Below are 21,546 nucleotides of genomic sequence, written 5' to 3'. Positions count from 1 at the left end.
CCAACCCCAAATTGCACAGAACAGAAAATAACAGCTTCGCCGTAACCAAATCACTTAAGTCTGCCCAAACTCTGCTGAAACAAACATTTTTCATAACACTACAAAGTTTAGTTCCAGACAGAGGTAAACTCGTCTCAGGCTCTCTCTGCCGTCCTCTGCTCCCACTCCCTCCTGGTGATGGACGCGCTACCCAGGCAGAGCTCCCGCTGCCCGCGCGACAGCCAGCGAATGCTTATCGTAACAGGAGGGGTGGCAGAGTTTGCAGCGTGAGATAACCTTGTAGGCTTCGGTGAAAATTGCCCTGACCGGCCTCCGCTTTTTGAGGCCAGGAGCCAGACTAACTGCTAGCAAAAATGGGGCAAATCCATGGGATTTCTGCTTTCAACAGCAGAGGCTTTGCTAACGATCGTGGAAGTAGGTGCAACCTCTGTTGTTTCTGCTTGTCCAAAGATGAACAGAAGGCTGGGTAATTTAAGTGCTTTTCAGAATCATCTTTTATCAAGTGCCTGTGGAAAAGCTAATGGCATTTCTAGAAAATTCTGTAAATCCTTGAATACTTCCTCTCCTTCTGAAAAAGCTCTGCTAAAGTATACCTTTTAATTGCTCAGCCTGAATGAATTTCAATCAGTTCAGTCTTAATAGTATGCAAATTAGAATAATTAGCATTAATGAAAAATTGAAAGAAAACACCAGGAAGTTTCTGAAAAAAAAAGCATGAGGTCAGAAGCAAGTACAAAAGGAAGGTAAGGTGCAGAGGTCCTGAATTACTCGTCCAACATGCACAGCATTCAGGCACGTGCTCAGCTGTCAGCATTCATTTCAATTAAAACACGCCTGGCTGTCTCTCTAAAGCAGCACTGCAGGGATCGGCTGGGACTAAAGTTGCAGAAAAGACCTAGTTTTGAAAAACATATTGAGCATCGGCAAAAAATCTAACTATGCACACAGCACTTCACAGGCTTAAAGCCACCACGAGCTGTCTGCCCGAGAAATTCCTCACTCTAGAAGTAATACTACACAAATAAAGGTCTTCCAGGAACGCCAGGGAAAGCTTTATTGCAGAAAAGAATGTGATATTTCTCCAGTTTCTATACACACTATGGATGATGGAAGGTCTTTGCTTCTCTCTGCATCCTAAACTGGAGAAAGCAGGCAGACTGTCTTCCAAGATGGTCCAAACCCATAATGCCAGTAACGGCTTGACTTCCCCTCACCGTGCCACCATCTTTAGTAGCTCTTGACACCAATACTTCATCTATTTTTTTCACAGCAAATTAGCCCTTTGTTTCAAAGCTGCGATGGTTTAAGGTCAGCCACAGTTTATCCACTATGTAAATATTAACAGGCTGCTTCTGTAGGCAGAAGGATCTCAATCTGGGAAGGCGCTGGCGGTGCTGGCAGGTCACCGTCATTACTGACTCTGCTGATCGCCGACCAACAGCACCAGAGCACAGCAGCAGCTGCCCAGACCATCAAGGTGCAAGGAAGGAGAGACAGTTTCAGGCTTCATTCTTTTATTACTGAAGGGAAAGCAAACCTGCAGAAAGGTTTGTCTCTATTGGTAGTGTAGAAAATTAACAAAGCACAACAAGAAAAAAAAAACACCCTGTAAAACCCCACAGAGCTGCCAAACCCTATAAATGCAAATTAATTGACAAAGAAGATAAGATAAGCAGAGGCTGGGTGTGCAGAAATCCCAGTTCTCTGCATAGATAAGGTGTCAGTAACAACATGATCAGGCAGAGCTGGAAGCTGAGACGAGCGTTTTATGTAAGTAGCATCACAGCAATCTGCTTTCGGAGCGCACGGGAATCCTGAGCCTGTTCTCTCCCGCAGAACAGATAGCTGAATAAAAGAAACATAAACAAAAAACTCCATGGATTTATACTGTTTTAGTAAATGTTGGCAAGATTCGCCTCTGTGCTCTGCTAATGTAAAGCAGTTTATCCACCTGGGCTAATCAGCCAGATCAACGGAGTTTATGGGGGCTTTTGCTTAAAAGGGGAAAACCAAAGAAGCTGGGATATAGTAGAGTACATTTTATTAGATATATCAGTATGCAGAGTACACTGATGTTTGTGGACCTATATTTAAAGGTTTTAAAAGAAACTGTGCCACTGAAGAGTAACAATAAAGAAAAATAAATAATTTGAAGAACATAGTTATATTTTTCAATGCATTTTTATCTGTCTCTCACACCCCAATACAAACACATACCTACTCACATCTCCCAGAGCCTTCGACCTGCTGAAAAAGATGGTTTTTGCCTGACTGACACATGACAGAGGTGATAGAAGACAAAATCCTATTAAAGTAGTACCTGAGTTGTTAGGTATCTGGATTTGAGTGTACAAGTGCCTTGTGCTTAAAATATTATAGAAGGACTAAAACCTGCCAGAACTGCTTCAAGTCCAGGACAGCTCAGTTTTTTTATAAACTCAAAGACCAGTTTGGGTTCGAAGGGACCTTTGGAGGTCTGTCCTCCAAGCAGGATCATCCTAGACCCGGCCAGAGATACCCAGGTTTTGGTTTGCAGTCTCATGTCAGTGGCCACATCCTTAAGCTCGAAGGTGGTACTAAGGAGCCCTTTGCAAACTTCCGCTCGCCACTCACCTGCAGATATCATTTTCAGGCTCCTCCAGCCCAAACTGATTATCAAAAGCCAGCTGGATCCTGGTGCTCTCCGGGGAGTGGAGCCGCCACGTCAGCAGGAGGTTCCTGGGATAACTGCTGGGGAAGCGAGGACTGTGGATGCAGCCGTTCCCTGCCACGCTGATGGTCTCTTCTTTTCGGTACAAGTCTGTGAGGTGATTGCTCTCTGTTAGTAGTCACAACTTGTAGAAATTAGTGTGTTGTTCCAGTTACAGGAAGGCAAAAAACACAACAGTTTATAACACAGCACAAATTATTTGCATTTAAAGTCCATAAAAAGTTGGGTCTAGGAGCAGTTATTATTAAATAGGAAGTACAGTGTATTTTCTCTTAATTCACCCCCCTATAAACAATAAGAACAACAATACTCAACTGTATAGACTCTTTATTTTACGATAAGTATATCATTACTTTTACAGTGGTATTAATTATATAATTTCCTTCTCGTTATTTTGGCTTTAAAACAGAATTTAAACTTTAATAAAAGCTGCAAGCTTGAGAACACTGAAGTGAGACAGAGTGAAGTAAAAAGGTAAACAGCCCTGCTTCCCAAATTTGGTGCTCTGGGGAGAGATGTCCTCTCAACAAAAGCAGCAATAAAAGACAGCAGGAAAGCACGTGCGAGAGAGTCTGTTTATTGTGCTTACGTATTTCCTCACAGAAGCATGTGTTAGGTCACATTTTGATGTTATTTATATGGTGTGAATCATTTTCTGTCAGTGGATCATTAACACAAATAGTTACTCCATGCTTACACAGAATCACAGAATCACAGAATCACTAGGTTGGAAAGGACCTTCAAGATCATCAAGTCCAAACATTAATCCAGCGCCACCATGTCCCCTAAACCACGTCCTGAAGTGCCACATCCACACATTTTTTGAACACTTCCAGAGATGGCGACTCCACCACCTCCCTGGGCAGCCTGTTCCAATGCCTGACCACCCTCTCAGTGAAGAAATCTTTCCTAATATCCAATCTAAACCTCCCCTGGCGCAACTTGAGGCCATTTCCTCTCATCCTATCACTAGTTACTTGGGAGAAGAGGACAACACCAATGTAACTGAAGTCAGAAACTGTCCCACCAACCGTCTTATTGAGTAACTTCAAGACAAATAGCCAAGTCTAACTTAACTAAAATTCCACAAGTTCTGCCTGAGCAAATACTCAATTGTTCCTAAAGCTTACTTATACTGAGGTAAAGCCTCAGCTGCTGTAAATCCTTGGCTCCAAGGATAACAGGAAGTGTGGCACGACCCAGCTCTCTAAAAGTCAAAATGTCTTCTCTGTTGCACCACGTGCTTGCATTGTCCAGCTGTTACTGATGCTGGAGTTTGGCTCTCAGCATCGAAGAACTGCAAACAACTAATTTTTTTTGTGCAATGACAACTTCAGTGTGGTGAAATTTGGAGCATCAGAAGGCTCCAAGGCAACACGCAGATCACGGCAGGGTTCAGTTCCTAGTTGAGACACTCAGACCTGAGCCTTCACCCCTGAGACAGCTATCCATGTTCCCCATGTGGTGGGTGGGGATCTCGGGCTTAGTTCAGTTACTCACGGAGAGATTTCTAACACCATTTAAGACATAGTACAGTTTCCTGCCTGACCTCCACAAAGATTGGGAGGTCCAGCAGCATATCCAGCAGTCCCCAGCAAAAGTCCTGTGGAAGCCGTGCCGTCTCACGGAGCTACCTGCGCGTGAGCAAGCTGAGCCCCTTCTCAACACAGCCGGTAGGACCTACACCCAGACAGGACATGAGTCAGTCACCCAGCTGCACTGACCAAATTTCTACCTACTAGGAGAACTGGGGCACTTGCTTTCATGTAAACACCTAAATTCTGGTGTCCTAATCTTAAACTGAACATCACCCCCAGTACTCTGCTGAATGTCAGGTCAACCTCCAGTTCTACTCAAGCAACAGCAATATAAAATTGGTGCCTTTTCCTGAATTTGGCTACAGAGGAAGAGCAAAGGGAGGGAAAATTTCTTCCATGAAGCCACTCTGTGAACATTGGAAACACAAAACCAGAATACGCAACCAGCCACAGCCATCTGTCACACACAGTAATCAAAGTTTTCTCTAAAACATTCTCTAAAATCTAATGTTTGACTGAAGCTTTCTAAGGTCTTTATATAAAAGAACTATATTTGTTTCATAAATGGTCATGGAAAACAGGAACCCAGAGAAATAATACAACCTTCATGGTAAGTACATCTATTTTTCAGGTTGCTTTTCACTGGTTCCTGGCTGTAAATACCTCTCTGCGCATAGCTGTAAGCAAAGCATGGCTGTGTGCCAACAGTTCATTGTACCCTTCTGACAGGGTAATAATTCTAGCTTCCAAACAACCTGAAACTTAGAAGATAAAAGTCTAGGTTTCCTGGAAAAAACTACCTCCAAAGATCTATTTGTGACATCCTTCTAAGATGCTGTCATTCAAGATTAAATGTTCTCACACCCTGATCCACCCAAGCAAATGTAGCCTTGACTCCATAACTCACAAAGTGCAGAACTAGCCAGTTTTGGTTTGTTCTGCAACTTGTTTTGACCAAACAATTTGCACTGGAAAAGTGACAATTCAGTCGAAAGACCACCCACCTATCGGTTTGGTTGTAATTTTCGTCAGGAACATCTACACTCAAGTCTGTTTTCTATTTTATTTTATTCTATTTTTTTTTCTGAAACAAACAAACAAAAAATGAAGACATTTACGTTTTTTTTCCCCTAATCTGGAATGAAACAAAATGTCCAGCCAACACTACAGAGCTCCTGCTGAAATGCTGAGGACCTTTGGACTCTGAAAACACCCAGTACACCCAGGAGAACAAGACCTTTCATGGGACTATGTCCAAAATATCCAAGAAAAAGGATAAAAATAAAAAAGGTTTGAAAAGAAAATTCTGCACTTCTGAATGAAACAACCATTCCCTAAGTGAGAACAAAAGCTACTGCAGCAAAACATGGCAGAACTCATCCTATACCTGAGAGTACTTTGTTCTTCTTTCTTGGACAGCAAACTCCTGCCGTTTTCCCACTATCAGCACGCATTTCACTGTGTGGTTCAATGTGGTTCATGCTTCTGAGGGAAAGCTTCCCTTTTCCCAGCCAGTCCTAGTACAGGTTTTACTCTGGAGCTGTCAGCTGCTGAGGTCAGAGTGCTGGAGCAGTATCTTTTAAATGTGATCATATATATGATCCAAACAAAAAATCTGTGCACTTTACTCAGCACACCAGCTGAGAAAGTATGCTACCAGCGTTCTTGTACCCCAAGAAGATAGGCTCTGTCATGGCTTTGCATTTAACCTAAACTCTGAATCCCACAGACTGGGGTGCTCTGCCAGCAAGTCAGTCACAGCTGACCAAGATCAGTGCTGAAATGCAATGGCTGGCACAGCTCTGCAGCGTCCAAGTTGAACAGGTAAATGAGAAATAAAGCTGCACATGTTAAAAAGCTTAAAAATCAAAGCACAGTGACTTGTTATTTCTATCATGGTAAATGCAGTAACTATAGAAGCATTATAGAAGACAGGCTGGAGAGAAGCATGGGGAGACAATGCTCAGTATAGTAAAATAGGACATATAAAAATATGCCTTTTCCATATAGGAAGAAAGTATGTTTGACAAGAATGTCCATAAATACTGTTTCTATAATTCACATGAGACGAAATGCAAAGCCACTCAGAGCCTTCACCCGACACTGGAGTAGACTCTTCAGGAGCTCTGAAACAGCTTGGTTCCTTCTTACCTCTCTCCCCATGCGCTAAATTACAACCTGAAGTGGTGCAGCCAGGACTGGAACCAAAAGCACCAGAGTTTTCTAAGGGGATTTTCAGTGGGATTTTGCAGAGTTAACTGTTTTAGATAGACACAGCAACACAGTCAACCAAAACTCCGTCTCTGGAGGTTGGCCCCTGACAAATCATCAAGCATCTGGGAAACAGCTTGAGGAGATGTGAGCAACTCCTATACTTCTTCTAGCAACTAAGATGTGAGACTAAAATGACAAGACCTTTCCAAGCCAACAAGCATTGTCCTCATCAGATACGCTGGGGGAATTAATGGAAACCAGACACTGGCCATGGGGAAAGTCAGGCAAAAAAACGCTTGAGAAAAGATGTAGGCAAAGGAAAAGGCAGTGCCTCTTTCAAGGCACTGAACTGTCCCATGTTGCAATGCAATACAATGCAATATTATACAGCATCCTGAATGTGACATACTAACTGTATTCCATAATGCTTTATGGGAGTAAATAAAAGATGATAGTGGGTAATACACTGCCTGTCACATTTACTAAAAAGCATATCAAATCATTTCACAATGAATAAAAGTAGGTGTTATGTCATAAGGCAAAAAGGCCATTTAAGCAATACACAGCAAGAAGATATTCTAGATGGCAGGAGTTACGAAGACATCCTTGCACTGGGGGAGGGAAACTATTTCATAAGGAACATGAGTGGGAAGAAAGCTGGGAGACTTTCACTCCTTCACAGTGAGGCAACTCCCTGTGGAGAATCTGAACTGACTGGGAAGAAGCTTGCTCTATATTTTATTTATCTGAACTAATCTCTCTTTTCTTCTCCTCTTAATTCTTTCCCACCCACTTATTTTAAACATAATGGTATAAATGACAGTCCAGCTGTCCAGGCTAGAAGAGCTCCCATTTAAGAGCCTAGAGCATCTGCGTTTTCAGAAGTGTTTGCCTTCCTCCCCCTGCATGGAGGCCAGCTGGGTATCAAGCTGGGAACTGGGAAGTTCATCTCAATATTCAGAAAATTGTGCTTGTCTCAAGACTTTCCCCACTGTGGATGCACAGCACATCCAATGTTTCTCCTTCCCAGCTAGGGCATGTTCTCCTAATGCCATGCTGCATGAGCAGTGAGATTTGGAAGCACAAATTTTATCCTGCGTTTTCTCTGGATGCCTGCATTTCCTTGCAAGCTTCAGCAATGTATCAACACATCTTGTTAAAGCTACTCCCAGTCATGACATACTACTACAGAAAGAAGTTCACTTTTATTATCATCATTCAACAGCCAATGAATTCCTTCACTAAAATGAAACAAAAACAACCCAAAAGGCAATTACTGCTGGTAATAGCTAATCTGACATCTGTTCTTGGATATCCATTGAGCAAAGAGAGTCCATAAGTGTCAATTCCTTCAGAAAGAAGAAGGATTCAGAGAATGAACTTGTCTAAGGACCTAACCAATAATATGGAATATTTAGTTCCACTTTTCTAAGGTTTCTGGAATTTTAGCCTCACTTCCTAAGGTGTTGTCCTGTGCATAAGTTTGCTTCCGTCTTTCTTCCCCTTGTAGAAGTGGTTGCCCAACCTCAACAATTTTGACACAGTGGTAGAGGCTGAAAATATACCATATTCTGACATGTTTCATGACAAGAAAAACACCCTTTTAAATCCCATGAAGCGTAACCTGATGAGCCCATACTCTGCTACATCTGAGGAGACAGTTGCTGGAAACAACGTGAAGTTCATTTTACCACTCGTGAAATTATTTGTTATTTCAGGAAAGGACCTTGGGAGTTTGCATGTGGGAGTTTTCCAGACATAACCCTCCTCTCCCATGGCTGCTCTCTTTGAAACAAATACAGTGGTCAATGGTTTGCCACCAGTTTTTAAACAAATGAGATAACCTTTGGGTAGAATAATAGCTCTTCAGCTCCTTCAGTTGAAAATCAGCCTGGTCTAAATAGCTGAATCCACAGAGTGAGATGCAAAGAACAGTAAAACATTTTTGAATCCAGGCCACAAATCAGTTCATCTCGGGGACAGGCATGCCAAGCAAGCTGTATTTATGGCAGTCTGTTCAGATATTCATTGGTGTTTTTTATTCCCCCACCCTCCTGCAATAAGGAGAAACTTTATTTGTTATCCATAAGGTTCTGTGTAAATCAGAGGAAAAGGTGACAGAGTTCATGGTCAACATAGTGTATTCTGTAGCTGGACACAGTTTGCTGGGAAGATATAAAACTGTAAGGTCATTTACTTTGTTAAAAATGATTTTTTTTTTTTTTTTAGTGAATATAAATAAAAAGAATCCTAGCCAGTGAACACAACATTACATTTCTGTTCTCTAACGAAGAAAATAATCCTGCATGGTAGTACCTGTCAGACACCTCTGTCCTTTTAAGAACAGAAACCTAACACACTTGGCCCCGCTCTGCTCCCGCCACAATTCACCAGCAGTTCTCCAAGACGGCAGACGGAAGGAGGGAAAGGGCTGCGGTCACAAGAAATGAAACAGGAATAGCACAACCCTCGCCAGGCTAAAAATTTTATATGGCAGCCCTAAGCTGAGAAACCAGTCATTCGGTATAAGAATGCATACATAAGTGTACATCAGTCCAGTGGATACAGTACAAAGCATTACTTCAGGTCGTTTTCAGCTTTATAGAACTGCAGTAGTCCCATTTATTTCAAGGAGACTACAAACTAACTTACAGTTAGGCTCATACTTAAGGAGTTTGCTGGATCAAGACTCAAATAAGAGAGCAGCATTTTAACACACCCTATGTGTTACTTGTCACCCAGCAGCTGAGCAATTAAGAAGTGGACCCAAACCCCACTGGAGTTGATGAAAGACTCTCAGGTTGGTTGGCTTAACACTGAATTTCAAAGAAGCAGCTCCAGGTACCTGCTGCTTCTCTTATCAACTGGCCCTTTCTTTTTGTCAGGAGCATAAAAGATGCTTCAGGCATCATCAGAGTTCAAATCCAAAGCATGACCTGTTCTGTCATTGTGGCAATATCAAGAGATGCTGTGTGCATGTTCAGCCAAATTCAGACCTCACGTGCACTCAGCTAGCTCCCTCTGTATCCTTAAGCTGTGTGGAGAACTTTGCTAGAAGAATATTTTTTATATCTATATAGGATATATCAAAGCAATGAAAAAGTGAGCTGTAATTGAAACAAGCAAAATTAGCCAGTGCAGAATACCAGTGCAGAAGATGGCAGAGAATGAAAAAAACCCCAGCTGTTGAAAATTCAATTCAGAGCCATCAACCATTTTATAACAGCATGGTTAGTGGTCTACCTGTGCTTCTGCGCAGCGCAACCCTATGAGGCTTGGCATCACATAGTCAATTTATGGTTTAACAGGACCTCACTGAAGACCACTCATGAGAATATTAAGTGGGAAATTGATAAGGAAGTCCAGGCATATAATTCATAAAGACATCCTGTTTCTCACTATAATAAGCATTATTCTATTTGCATTTAATAATATTATTTGTATTGTGGAATGGTCACCACTGTAACTGCACTTTGAATGCAGTAGTAAAGAAATGGTCCCAAAATGAAGAACAGGCTGGATTGTATTTTGGTGGCATGAAGGCTGTGACTCTCCTTTGCCCCCTTGGTGGGTATCTTGCTCAGACTTCCACAGTAAACACCGAGAAAACAATTCTTTACTTATTTTTATGGGGATATCAAACTGTGACTTCTGCTTTTTGCAGTGAATTGTATTACTTGCCTTTATTTGACTTCTTGATAGAGGTTTTGTTCTACATGAAAGAACATGCTGAATGTCACATATTAAAGCAAAAGTGTCTATAGAAAAATAACATATGTTAGGCCAACACATACAACATTTCGTTGACTGCTAGCTCTTTCATGGGTGTTAGCATTGCAATGCATCTCTCTGTTGGACTCTTAAACCAACAGCAAACTGAATGTATTTTTCTCTTGAGATTCCATAATTAAGTATGAAAAAGGATAATGTGTATATCAAGAATGTGTAGCTGTAATGATGTGGAGTAAGACTAATGAAAATAACCCCATGATCATGGAACAAAAATACATAAACCCTTGAGAAACCATGAGAAAAAATAAACAGGGAAATGATTCTCCTGCTGCTCCAAAGACCTTAAGGGAAACCTGATAACTGAAGCAGAAGTGTGCAGTGAGCGCCGACACCTCCATGAGAAGGCTGGTACCTAACAAACTTGTGTAGTGCCTTGGACAAGATGATGCCAACTATAGACACAATTGCTATTAAGCATGAACATCAACACTGGACTTTGGCTCACGTTGTTTTGCGAAGAACTAGGCACTCCTGTTTAGGCAGTGGCTTCAAGTAAGCAGACCTTTGTGGGAAGCTTCCTTCAAATCCTCCTGGTGCAATGAAAATACACTCCTTTCTCATTTTCCCTTAATTATTTTTCAAATTTTTACAACCAAGCAAGGACTATTTGCCTCAGAAGCTTGGCATGGCTCAAGTCTTAAAAGATAATTTAAGATACTTGTTTTAGAAGCTGTTTCAGTCAAGCACTTCTAAGACTCCACAAGATGTGGAATTTCCTTAAAGAAAGAAAAACGTTGATAAAAGGAAAGAAAATCTGGTCAAAGGGGGAAAGGCTTCTCCTGTTAAACATATTGTGGCAGACAGAAAAGCAATTACTGAGTGGAAGGTTGTATGTTAGAACATTAGGCAGTAAAAGAAGAAAATGTTTCAAAAGACAAATCAAGGCAATTTTCTCTTGTAATGTGAGTTTCCTTACCCTTTATGTCAGTATTGAAGGTCCAAAATCTTTGGAAGGGAGTGAAAGGTTGTTTCTTATAATGGAAAGTCTGGCAATAGTATTCTAGCAGATATAATTTCTTTGGCCTGAGTTTGCCAGTCCATATATCAACTGATTGCACAAAGATAAAAGCTTGTGGGGATATTTCAGTCCCTTTAAGGCACATGCCTTAAAGACCTAAGTACCTGAAAGTCACCTAGATCTTTAAAAAAAACACCATAGGCAGATCTCACTGCATTAAAATATGATTTTCGGTATTCCTTTCCTTTTCCTGTAGTAGCCTAGCAGCTAAATTTCTTGCAAGGAAATGGAAGCCTGTATTGTGATTCTTCTATTTGCTTGAGAGAATTCAGAACACTTGTCTCCTTCCAAGGGAAGGATGGGTTCTGAATGCTGCTTCAAAGATGGGTTGTCCATTTTCCAAGAAACAGTTAGAAGTAAAATGCAGAAGCAGTTCTTGGAGCAGGGACCAGAACCCTTAGCCACAAATTAAAGATCCAGCAGCTTTTCTACTTTCTGGCTCCCAGATGTGCTGTCTTGGGTCTCTGACAGTTTGGACCAGAGCACACCATGGTTCCTTCTTTGTGCCTGTGCCTGAGTTTTGTTCTGATGGGAACCACAAGCACTGGGGCAATGAGGGCAGTAGACATTGAGGTCTTTTCCCAGAATGGAGGCAGAACAAAAGTAGGGCCATAGGGATGGCTTTCCGTCATTTAGATAAAACCCCTGTGTTGAGAAACATTTCCCCAGTCTGGAAAGCAATTTAAGTCATACATACTGAAAGTACTGAGTACTTTAAGTGCAGACGATCTTTCCTGTAAGTGCTTAGGACTTTCTCTGGAGATTTGGCATCAAAATGCTACAGAGCTGTCATGTGGATAGATACTGCAATTTAACAAAGTTTCCAGGCACATTCATAAAATTCTTGGCTGTGGCCTTCTTTTATTGTTATGATCTTGCACCAAAGTATCATCTAGAGATTTCCTTAGTCCTGCACCATAGGGCGAAACTACCTGTGGTGAAAGAGCAGAAGAGCTCATTCACTGCCAATACGGGCAGATGCCACCCTATATGGGACCAAGGGCTGGGAAGATGATGCTGATGCACATCAGCACAGCCCACAAGCTCAGGTGCTGCTATGCCACGTGCAGCAAAAGTGTCTCGCACCAGCACAGCCACATTCTGATCACTGTAAGCTGAAACCAGAACTGGAAATGGAGTTGGCTCCAAAGGCTCAATTTACAGATCCCAGCTTCCCAAGTCCTTTCTGGAAAAACAGCTGTTTGGCTGGTTACCAAGAGGAACTGATTGGAAACATTCCTTCTAGGCTGTGTGGGGGTGTTTGACAGAAAAAGAAGGGCCTAAGAAGTTGTGGAGCTAAGCCACCGTTTAGGCTCAAGTCATGCTGCTGCCCCATGCAGACCCTGGTGCACCCATCCCACCTGCGCTCAGCGCCGGTTGTACTGGGCTTCGTGTGTCTAACACTGGCTGGTGAGGGTCAGGATGGCACGTCATGCGAATCACGTCATTTTTATTTCCAACTGTGGCATTTACCAGTTGTTTAGTGATACTTAACTGCATGAGCCAAGCCATCTAATGCAAAAATTTATTCTCTTACTGCTTCCTCGTTGTAGAGCCTGACACCAGAGGGGGAATGGAAGCAGTGAAAAGACACACACAGGTAAAGGTAATGACAAGGTCAGAAGACCACTGCATTACAGATCTCTGTTTAACAGTGGATGTCTCATTGGTTTTGCCCTCTGCCGACGTGAACCTAAACATGTCCGTAGTTAATTTTGTGGCGGTTGGAGATTCTGATCAATGTGGTGTTGTGCACTATGGAAACAAAGTGAGAGATAACCTCTCCTCTGTAAAGTTACAAGATAAAGGATGGAAGAACTAGAAAGTCCAGAGAAACATTATTCATATTGTTCAGCAAACCAGTGATGGGACAAAAAATTAAATATACCTTTCCAGATTTCTACTCCAAAGCCCTCCCTGGGCAATGCTCTTAAAAAAAAACAGGTTTTGTTCCTTACCCAGAAGCTCATTAAACGGGATGGGAAAACTACAAATAATAACAATTAAAACAAATCAGTAGGTTATTTCCTCTTTTTCTAGTAAATTAGTTCTCAGTAAAAGGAAGATGTGCATGGAGGTTTTCTTCCCGAGATAAAGGTTTTCTGTCCATTTCACCCATTAAATAAATTTCATCTCACACAATTTCACCTGAAAAACATGTGATTAGAGCAGAACTGGGACCTTCTGTTGCAGATGTTCTCAAACCTTTCGTAATACGTTTCCCTACCCTGAAGTTTGTTAAGTTAGAGCCACAACAGATACTGCATGAGCAAATGAAAACACATTGAAACCTGTCTGGAGGAAACGAAACTCGGGACTCTGCTAAGACTCCCTGGGGAACAGACATTATATATCTTTATGTTCTGAACAGGGCTGAGTATATCGCTGGCAAATGAAGAAGTAATTAAATAATCCTTCACTTTCATGGGCCTTCGATGAACTCTCACTTTTAAAAGGAATACTGGAGTTCCCAGTGTAATCACACTGGAGGTAAAGCCAAAATTCAAAGTTGTCCTTTGACAGTGGATTCAGTGAAACATTTGACAGAAGAAGAATTGAGCAGTTACAATGATAAATTCAGCCAGCTTTGGCTCCAGATCTCGCCAGCAGGAACATGAAGCAGCACACTCCATTCCTCCAGCTTTCAGAAGACACATGAGACAATGCAGCATTAACCAGCAGACACCACCAGCACCCCCTCACCTTAAAGCTTCCAGAGAAGCACGGTGAACCCAATTCAGTTTGTCCCTACCTTGCTGAAAGCCTAACACTGTGGAGAAATACTTGTAGATGTCATGGCAGAGGATTTAAGGGAGGAATCTCAGGCTGTGCCTTACTCCTCTTGACCTAGGTTGCATATCAAAAAAGCAGAGAAGCACACAGCGGTGGTATGCATGTGGCTGGACACCAGATGGGACTTTGATGCTTGGCTTGGGCATGGCCAGAGTAGGTCCCTAGGAGCATGTGGCACCCAGTACGTGGAGACCAATGCCAGGCCAACAAGGCTTGCAGCGCAGCCCGATGGCGAAAAGGTCCACCCTCCGTGTTGGCTGGGGAAGTCCAAGGGGACTATTTTACTTCTGTCTCACCCCAGCTCTGTGCTGGTATTGATGTTGCACATCGAGATGAACGTCAGGAGCTGAGGTCCTCTCCGCTAACTAGAAAGGCACAGCAGCATGTTGACTATTTAACACAGCTCCGAGCAGCTGTTTGGCCGGAGAGGAGCCCGATAAGAGGCTTATGTGACTCAGATAAAAAGGGTGAGAAAGTCCAATAAATACAGTACTCTCACATAATTTCATTTCATGAACACTCTGTATCAGAGCTATTGAATGGAGACAGGGACATACTGCACCATTTCCTAGGAAAACATTTTCCACACTAATACTTGAAATGCAGAAGGCTACCTTGGCAGTCTTTGGACTACCCAAACAAGTGACTTTTACTCAGCTCTGCATACCTTCATGGCACCTAGGATTACCGTTCAAAAAATTCAGCATCAGTCCATCTCACAACAAGAACAGAATATAAAATGCCAGTGTTTTTTTATTAGCTTCAGCAACCTTGAGCCAGATATTACCAGATGTGGCACCAAGAAAAGAAAAATAAATTCACTGTAGTACTGCCTAAAACTATAACTTGGTCAGTTTCCAGAAAAAAAATTAGGAATAATAAATGTTCCTTTATTGCATTTAAAGCTCAGAAAATAACAGTTACAAACCACTTCACTCTTGCCAGTTTGAATTCTTGCCCAAAATAGGAAAAATATTAAAGTTCATCTGTTTGACACAGGAAAAGCAAAGAAATTCAGTTTGGCAGAACAGATATGAAAACAGAATTTATGACAAGTTTGGTGTAAGGAAAAATTGTATTTTTCTGGTTTCTATTTGTTGGAAAAAATTCCAGAGACCTTTTTTTTGTCGTTTGTTTGCACTTCCAACCTGCTTCAGTCATTCCTGCTGAGTTTCTCTCAGTCTTTTCCATGGAAACCATGGAAGAGCAGTCTATCAAAGGATAAAATTTTAAAACTTTCTTGATTTAGAGACTTCAAAAGTCCTACTTTACGGCAGACACTCAAGAGCACTAAATAAGATGGAAAGGCAACAACCATTTTTGGGTTGCCTAGGGTGAAATGGTCTGGGTTTTTTTATAGCCTACACTGTAATTAAGAAAACACCACAACTATGACCTTGAATATCTTCTAGTATAAACTGTAATTAAATAACCAACATCTTTGGTAAATAACAGCGGCTCCATGTGTTCTAAAATCAGTTGTGACTAGTGTCAGCAGTGTTTTATTGAGACAGCTCTGCACTACTGGACTATCAGTTGCTGGCCTCTGCATCGGTTTACTTGATTTAAAGCAGGTTTTGGTTTTTTTGCATTCTCTCATTCTCCTCATCTCACGGCAGCTCCATCCTTCTCAAACCTTCGCGTCTGATTTGTTACCGAAACGAACATCCTACGTCACCAGCCTCACGTGCCGTTACGAACGCCGGTTTGCTCCGTGCTCAGTCACTTCTCCTCTCTGCTCGCAGCTGCAGGAGCGCTGGGGGATTGCCCCCAGACGTGTCACCCCACCTCCTTCCTACACCCAGATCTGCCATCCCGGTCCTGGCCCTTTCAGGGCACACGGCAAGACGCGGCGCAGTGTTTCAGAGCCGTCGTCCTCGCCGCACTCCCCGAGAGCATCCGGGGCTACGGCTGGGACGGGCTGTGCCACGGCACAGGCTGCCCACCTCCACGCCGCCCCTCCAGACTACAGGCCCCCACGTACTTCTCGACCCCACGCCAAGACGGACAAACCCCACCGAGATGTGTGCAGCAAATACTTGGCCAGGAGAAGGCGGCCGTCCCTCCATCCCTCCATCCCACCCTCCCCTCCGCAGGTCTGCCGAGGCTTTCTCTGACACACAGCTGCAAGGTAAAGGCTGTGAGTCTCCCTGATTAATTCGCTTTAATTAAGGGACTGATAATCCCCCACCTGCCAATTCAAGTCTACCCATATACACATTTACTTGGTTATTTCATACATAAAGCTTTAAATAAAATGTCTTTCTTTTTTGCTCCTACTTTTTAATGGATGCAGACAACCATTCTGTCAAGAAAGAAACAAATGCTCCACTAAACCCATCTCAATGGACAATTTGTTTCTTCAATGCAGCACTTAAGTAATAAAGAAAGAATAAACATAAAATTCTCCTAAGAAATAAAATGAAAGCTCCTTTAAAGAACACTTGTCTGAGGCACGTTAGGATGCTAATAAACTCAGTTCAGACATTTACAGACAAAGCTCGCTCGCCAAATCTATTTTCATAAAGCAGCAAGACAACCGGGAACCAGATCATTTGCTTGTGTAAATCAGCAGCATCCTTACAGGGATCACAGCTATTTACACCCACTGAGGACCTGACCAGAGCAGCAGAAGAAAAAGGGAAGAAAAAAACTCTGAGCGGAATGCAGTATCTGAGAAGGAGCAGGAGCAGTAAATGCCCAGCACAGTCATGCACTGCACTCATGATAAATTGAACTAAATCAGCTCATAGTGATATCAGGGAAAAATTCAAGGTGTGCCTCTCTGACCTAGTAATTAGAGTTGAAGAAATAATGGATGTTTTTCATTCACTCATTGAATTGGGGAGGGGAAGATTCCTATCTATATCAACATGGGATGAGTTGTTTGATCCAAAGGAAAACATTTTATTTTCATGTATTTCTAAACAAATATTAAAAGATAATATAGCAGGGGTTTTTTATGATTTCTGAATTATCTTCTGGACATAAAAGTAATGGCTGAATTCAGCCAAATTTGTGAATTTCATTCATTACTTTTCACGTTTATAGTGGGGTTATAATTTGCTGGGGTTAGTAAGACACCTTTGAAAGTCTCACTCACCTGCACTGGGTACTCTTGTATGACTCAAGGAGAACATCAGCTCATCAACAGGTGCAAATCAGTAATTGTTCAGATGACTAAAATGGAGGTGGTCTGATTTACGGTCCTGGAGCTGGGGCTGAGCACTGAGCACGCAACGAAGCCGGCTGCTCTTCAGCTGGCAGGAGCAAGACCTCCAAGCCCCTGCCATTACCGGAGAGCGAAGGAAAACACTCATCCCTCCACCAGAATGCAACGATCAATGCCTTCACCCAGGCAACAGAATTCCTGTTATGTTTTTTCCTTTCCTGGTCACACATTTTGCACAGAATTTCCACTACTGCACACAGAGCTAGAACACAGATATTGAAGTAAGAGTTTGACATTAAAATTCATAGTTTATCATTTATAAAATTACTTAGATGCTATACCATTTGTGATTTTTTTAAAACTAATGTAATCCTTTTAACATTGTGTTACTGACATAAACACATAGATAATTGCAGGCCCTTAATTCAGAATTCACCTAAAATCTTGTCAATAGCAGATTCCTGGGCATGATATATGACTTGTGTTTTTTTCCCCCCTCCTTGAATCATCTGAAATATTTTCATATGGCCATAAAAAACTGGTTTTAAGAAACAAGTCCTGAAAGACATGCCAGCTAGTCATTAAAAGCCTATGAATCAATTAGATATGTGCTGAGTTCTTCACATTCTCCAAATACAGGTTGCTGTTTATGTCAAGATGCAGAATTATCAGCCTTTATGTACTACAAGAATTAGTCAAGAAATCCAAGGGCAGAAGGAGTCATCTCAAAAAAACCTGAGTTTGGATGAGCTGGTTCCAAAAAAGCACACTGGCAACAACACTTCGCTCAAAGGAATATTAAAGGACAAAAAATCAAGCCAACCGCAGGCTTTAAAAATGATAAACAATTAAAAGAGAAATTTAAAAATTGTGGGTTTATTTTCTTAGTTGAGAGTGTATAGGATGGATGTAGGGATTCGTTTTTTTCTCTCACAAAAAGACAAGAACTCACTAGCTGGACCGACTATTAGGGAGGAAAAATGTTTGCAAAGAACAACTTTCTACCAGAACATAATGCATAGCTGATTACGAGGAAGCCTGCAGACCGTATTTTCTCTCAGAAACCAAAGGAGCAAGAGGCAAAGACTGTCAAAGCATTTGACGTTACCATAAATATCTAAGGTTAATGGAAGGACATTAAAGGTAGTATTGCTCTCCAAATTCTACAGTGGCAGATAAGAGAAGGGAGTTTTCTAGGCTTCTGGAAAAGACAGGAGACATGACAGAGCTATAAATTATTAGCATCATCGTAGTAGCAGTTATATTGTTAATATACAGTAACTTCCAGAAGACAAAGACCAAGGCTCTGTTACGGCAGGTGTTGACAAGTATAATGGGAAACAGCCTGTACTCCTAGGAGGCTATGTATTGAATAGATATCACCAAGGGAATGTAAATTATCTTGGGATTCAGACAAAATTTACAATTCAGAGGGACTGGACACTGGATCGCTTTATTAGGAGAATCAATACATTTGTCATACTTACTTACTTACTTACTTAATGTCATTACATTCTTTGTACCCCAAATTGTGGCTACTCCAAAAATACCACTTGGGCATTGTATTTGTACTACAATTCTGGCAGAATTGTATTTCTGAACTCCACCAGTGCACTCCACAAAACTTCTGACTCTCTTCTTAGGTGCCTGGAGATCTGCTCCTTCTGTAGGGCTTTACCCTCCATGTTCTGCCACAGCCCACATCCAGGAGGTACCAAACACAGACTAACTGGGCACAAATTACTCCTGATGCCGTGTTTGTATCAGTTAATAGGTATTTTCTGGCAGATTACAACAGCTTTTCATCAGGCATGCCATAGAGCACTGCATACTGTGATAGAGTCAAAATGTTGATATTTTTAATTTCTCTGCATGCAGAACTGTATATTCACAGATATTTTTGGGGAATCTGCATACATAACTAAGACATTTCTGCATGCATGCCTCTGGTGTTTGGTTTGTTGGGGTTTATTTTTCCCTCTAAATGAGCGCATCTATGATTAAAGTATAATAGTTTTCTACATAGTTTTCTTAATGTTTAGACTGATTGATAGAAGAATATGTTTTATCCCCATTACTTGCAAAAGCTCTCTTACTGAAAGTAAATAGTGATTAAAGAAACCATAAACATTGCTTCATTCAGAATTAAAGCTACTTCAGCTACTTCTTTCACAGAAACTACAGAAAAAAGCGAGGCAGACAGGGTGCTCTTATTGCACAGAATCTGCTCACAGCACAAGTATTTTTTAAGTGTCTTCATATTTTCGCAGGAAGTAATACAATTATCAGAATAGGCCTGGATCTCAAAATGTTTTATTATCCCCCTCACTGCCATTGCCAGCATGAATAAAAGAAACCAAGCAGACAGAAACTGAAAAACTCAAACCATAATCAAGTTGCAATTAGTTATTATGAAAGGCTGCTTGTTATAATATCCTTTATTCTAGATCCTGCTTGTCATTAAAAAGGGAATTGATTATTACAGAAGACACCCAGGGGCTTAAGCACGTTCCAAATGAAAAACAGAAATCTGAAAGAAAAGCCCTCACTGTTCTTGCCAAGCAGAATTAGGGGAGGATGGTATTTGTGGATGTTCATGTAGCTTCCCTCTTGGGACATGATCTTATTCTCCTTGAAGCTGCACTAGTTTCCTCAGTAATAGGATTGGGCTCCAATTTTTCATTCAGGTGGTGGTTTGTTTCTGTGCTTCTTTTCTCTCCATCCCTTTTTCACGGCTGGGAAAGATGCAAACCGTGTAAACAGATGGGATTTTGCTACACTGGTTAACATGTTGATCAATCACATCATCTGCTGTGTGAGCCATCCTTCCCTTCCCTCCCCTCCTTCCACAAACACACAAAGAAAACCACCAGACGTTGAATATCATTGGTCATGATGAAGGGCAACACATTTCTCAGTTTGCTCCCCCCTTCGCACATATAAAGGTCTACACAAAGTTTTTGCACCTAACTTCACAGGGGTTTTGCATTTAATCGTAGACACACAATGCTCAGAAAAAAACCTGGTGCCAGTTTCTGCTGTGCAGTGTAAGATCTAGGACATATGTGCCCACAGCTTCTTGGAAGTCTTCCTCCAGGGTTGGCAAAGGAACATGCTGTAATTGCCTGGGGACACCTTCAGTGACGAGATGTCTCTTTATATCACGGCTGTTGCTCTTAAAATGTATGATGGCAGCGACTTGTAGTCCTCAGGATTCAAGGCGTTTCCTGAGCTAGGCACCATATGGTTATGCAAAACCCTTCTGCAAAAGCTGCCGTGATAAGAGGCAGGATAGAAGTGGAGAAGGAGCATGAAAAACAGATCACTGCAACAATAGATAGAATATATAAAAAGCAGCAGTCGCTGCACATTCATTACTAATTATATGTCTAGTGTTTGCCAGTAGAAAAATGCTAAGTGGTCTGAGGGTAGAAAAGAAAGTTTGCAAGAAAAGGTAAATTTCTTTAACTAGGCTAGCTGAATTGGCTTAAAAAAATCAAAACACCTTTGGGCACAAAGTATTTCCATTGGTCCTCTCTTCATCATGGCTGGGTCCTGTTGGTGAGGTTTAGAAGTGGATTTTTCAAGGCTTCACTCCTTCTTTATGAGGGAATCAGGACTGCAGGAAGGGCAGGTGAAATACCCTCTCCAGACTACTAGGACCAGAGCTGGTCTCCTGTAAGTGAACACCTTGAGGAAAATGGAGAAGAGCCAAAAGACTCCCGACTTAAGCACCAGGCTTCCTTCCTGCATGTAAATGAGATGTCAGGACTGGACCCCATTTTTTAATGAAACCCATAAATAGAATCATACCTACTTTATCCTGAGCATTTTTTAGTGGTAATTAACACAGACAGATTGCAAAGCTCTTCTAGCAGCTGGTTCTATAAAGATGGTGCTGTTCCATAAAGGATGCTTAGGACAGACATGACACTGCTCCCTGCATTAAAGCTGCCTTCTAATAAAAGCAGACATTAATTCCAAATTGCATTCAGAGCACATGGGGGAGCAAAATCAATGTTTGGCCAAACAGATCAAGGAAAACAACTCCTTGGCAAAGTAACTGTGTTTTTCAGCTCCTGTGTGCCCAGTTCAAATGCTACTGCAGTCAATGCAAAAACCCCCTTGGGGTTTTGATAGAATCAAAAAACAACGTAAAAAAAAAAATCAAATAGAAAATCAAAACCTTGACTTTGAAGCACATTTAAAATGCAACCAATATACACCTCGTATTCTCCGGATCCAGTGTTTTAGGGCGAGAATCAGGCTAAGGTACACAAGGTCCCTTCAGCTGGTGGACATCCTAGTG

The 21,546-nt window shown here is 41.7% G+C and overlaps 1 protein-coding gene across 2 annotated transcripts in view; it reads right to left on the bottom strand.

Annotated features, from left to right (window-relative positions):
- Nucleotides 1-21,546, bottom strand: part of PDGFD (platelet derived growth factor D) — a gene marked incomplete at its 3' end in the record, with an annotated part of 147,648 nt that overhangs the window by 60,272 nt on the left and 65,830 nt on the right. The window contains exon 2 of one of the 2 annotated variants that reach the window (XM_082008308.1): nt 2,614-2,818. In XM_082008308.1, coding sequence (XP_081864434.1) covers nt 2,614-2,818 — 205 coding nt within the window. The remainder of the gene's footprint in view (nt 1-2,613; nt 2,819-21,546) is intronic. The other variant, XM_082008309.1, reaches the window with a different exon arrangement.

The sequence above is a fragment of the Phaethon aethereus genome (assembly GCF_964289735.1).
Source record: "Phaethon aethereus genome assembly, chromosome: 1".
In the NCBI taxonomy this organism is placed as follows: Eukaryota; Metazoa; Chordata; class Aves; order Phaethontiformes; family Phaethontidae; genus Phaethon; species Phaethon aethereus.
The sequence above is the reverse complement of the archived record's forward strand: the minus strand, read 5'-3'. Positions and strand labels throughout refer to the sequence as shown.